At 46.0% G+C, this 1311-nt stretch overlaps 1 protein-coding gene across 1 annotated transcript; it reads left to right on the top strand.

The window, feature by feature from the left end:
- The first annotated feature begins 552 nt into the window (after window positions 1-552).
- On the top strand, window positions 553-906 carry LOC120067443. The gene has a single exon (XM_039019006.1). It carries the CDS (start codon window positions 553-555, stop codon window positions 904-906), a length of 354 nt encoding a protein of 117 aa, XP_038874934.1.
- The last annotated feature ends 405 nt before the right edge of the window (window positions 907-1311 follow it).

Below are 1311 nucleotides of genomic sequence, written 5' to 3'. Positions count from 1 at the left end.
GAATAAATACCCGCTTCCTGTAATCGATGACCTATTTGACCAGCTACAGGGTGCTACCGTATTTTCCAAGATTGACCTACGGTCAAGTTACCATCAGCTGAGGATCAGGGACAGCGATATCCCAAAGATTGCATTTCGATCCAGATACGGGCATTACGAGTTCATTGTAATGTCTTTTGGTCTGACCAATGCTCCAGGGATATTCATGGATTTGATGAACTGGGTGTTCAGGGACTTCCTAAACACCTTTGTAATCGTTTTCATTGATGACATTTTGGTATACTCCAAGATAGAGGCGGAACATGAGGAACATCTTAGGAAGGTTCTAGGAACACTGAGGGAAAACAAATTGTATGCAAAGTTTTCTAAGTGCGAGTTCTGGCTACAGAAGGTGTCTTTCCTTAGGCACGTGGTGTCGAAGGATGGGGTTTCAATGGATCCAGCTAAGATTGAGGCTGTTACCAATTAGTCCCACCTTACAATGGTCAATAAGGTGCGTAGCTTCCTGGGATTTGTTGGATACTATATAGGTTTGTAGAGAATTTCTCCAGCATGGCCACGTCGTTGACCCAGTTAACCAGGAAGGGAGCTTCGTTTGTTTGGAGCAAAGCTTGTGAGGACAGTTTTCAGAACCTCAAGCAAAGGTTGGTTTCAGCCTCGGTTCTCACCGTACCAGATGGCTCCGGGAACTTCGTGATCTACAATGATGCTTCTAAGAAGGGTTTGGGTTGCGTGCTTATGCAACATGGTAAGATGGTCGCTTATGCCTCCCGCCAGTTGAAAAACCATGAGCGCAACTATCCTACCCACGACTTGGAATTGGCAGCGGTAGTGTTTGCCCTGAAGATCTGGAGGCCTACTTGTATAGGGAAAAGATCCAAGTTTTCACCGACCATAAGAGTCTGAAATACTTCTTCACCCAGAAAGAGTTAAACATGAGGCAGCGCAAGTGGCTCGAGTTAGTAAAAGATTACGACTACAAGATCCTCTACCACCCAAGTAAGGCGAATGTGGTAGTCGATGCCCTCAGTCGAAAAGTAGCTCATTCGGCCACTTTGATCACTAAGCAGGTTCAGTTGTGTATAGATCTAGAATGAGCAGAGATTACGGTGGCAGTGGGGGAAGTCACTTCGTAGCTAGCCCAGTTGACAATGCAACTAACCATGAGGCAGAAAATTATTGTTTCACAGCAGGGTGATCCCGACCTGGTTCAGAAGTGTTGTCAGGTAGGGTTGGGTCAGGCAAGTGAATTTTCTGTGTCAGTGGACAAGGGTCTTTTGTATCAGGGACGATTGTGCGTCCCAACAGATG

This window comes from Benincasa hispida, chromosome 12 (genome assembly GCF_009727055.1).
Source record: "Benincasa hispida cultivar B227 chromosome 12, ASM972705v1, whole genome shotgun sequence".
Classification (NCBI taxonomy): domain Eukaryota; kingdom Viridiplantae; phylum Streptophyta; class Magnoliopsida; order Cucurbitales; family Cucurbitaceae; genus Benincasa; species Benincasa hispida.
This window is presented reverse-complemented; position numbering and strand designations above follow the sequence as displayed.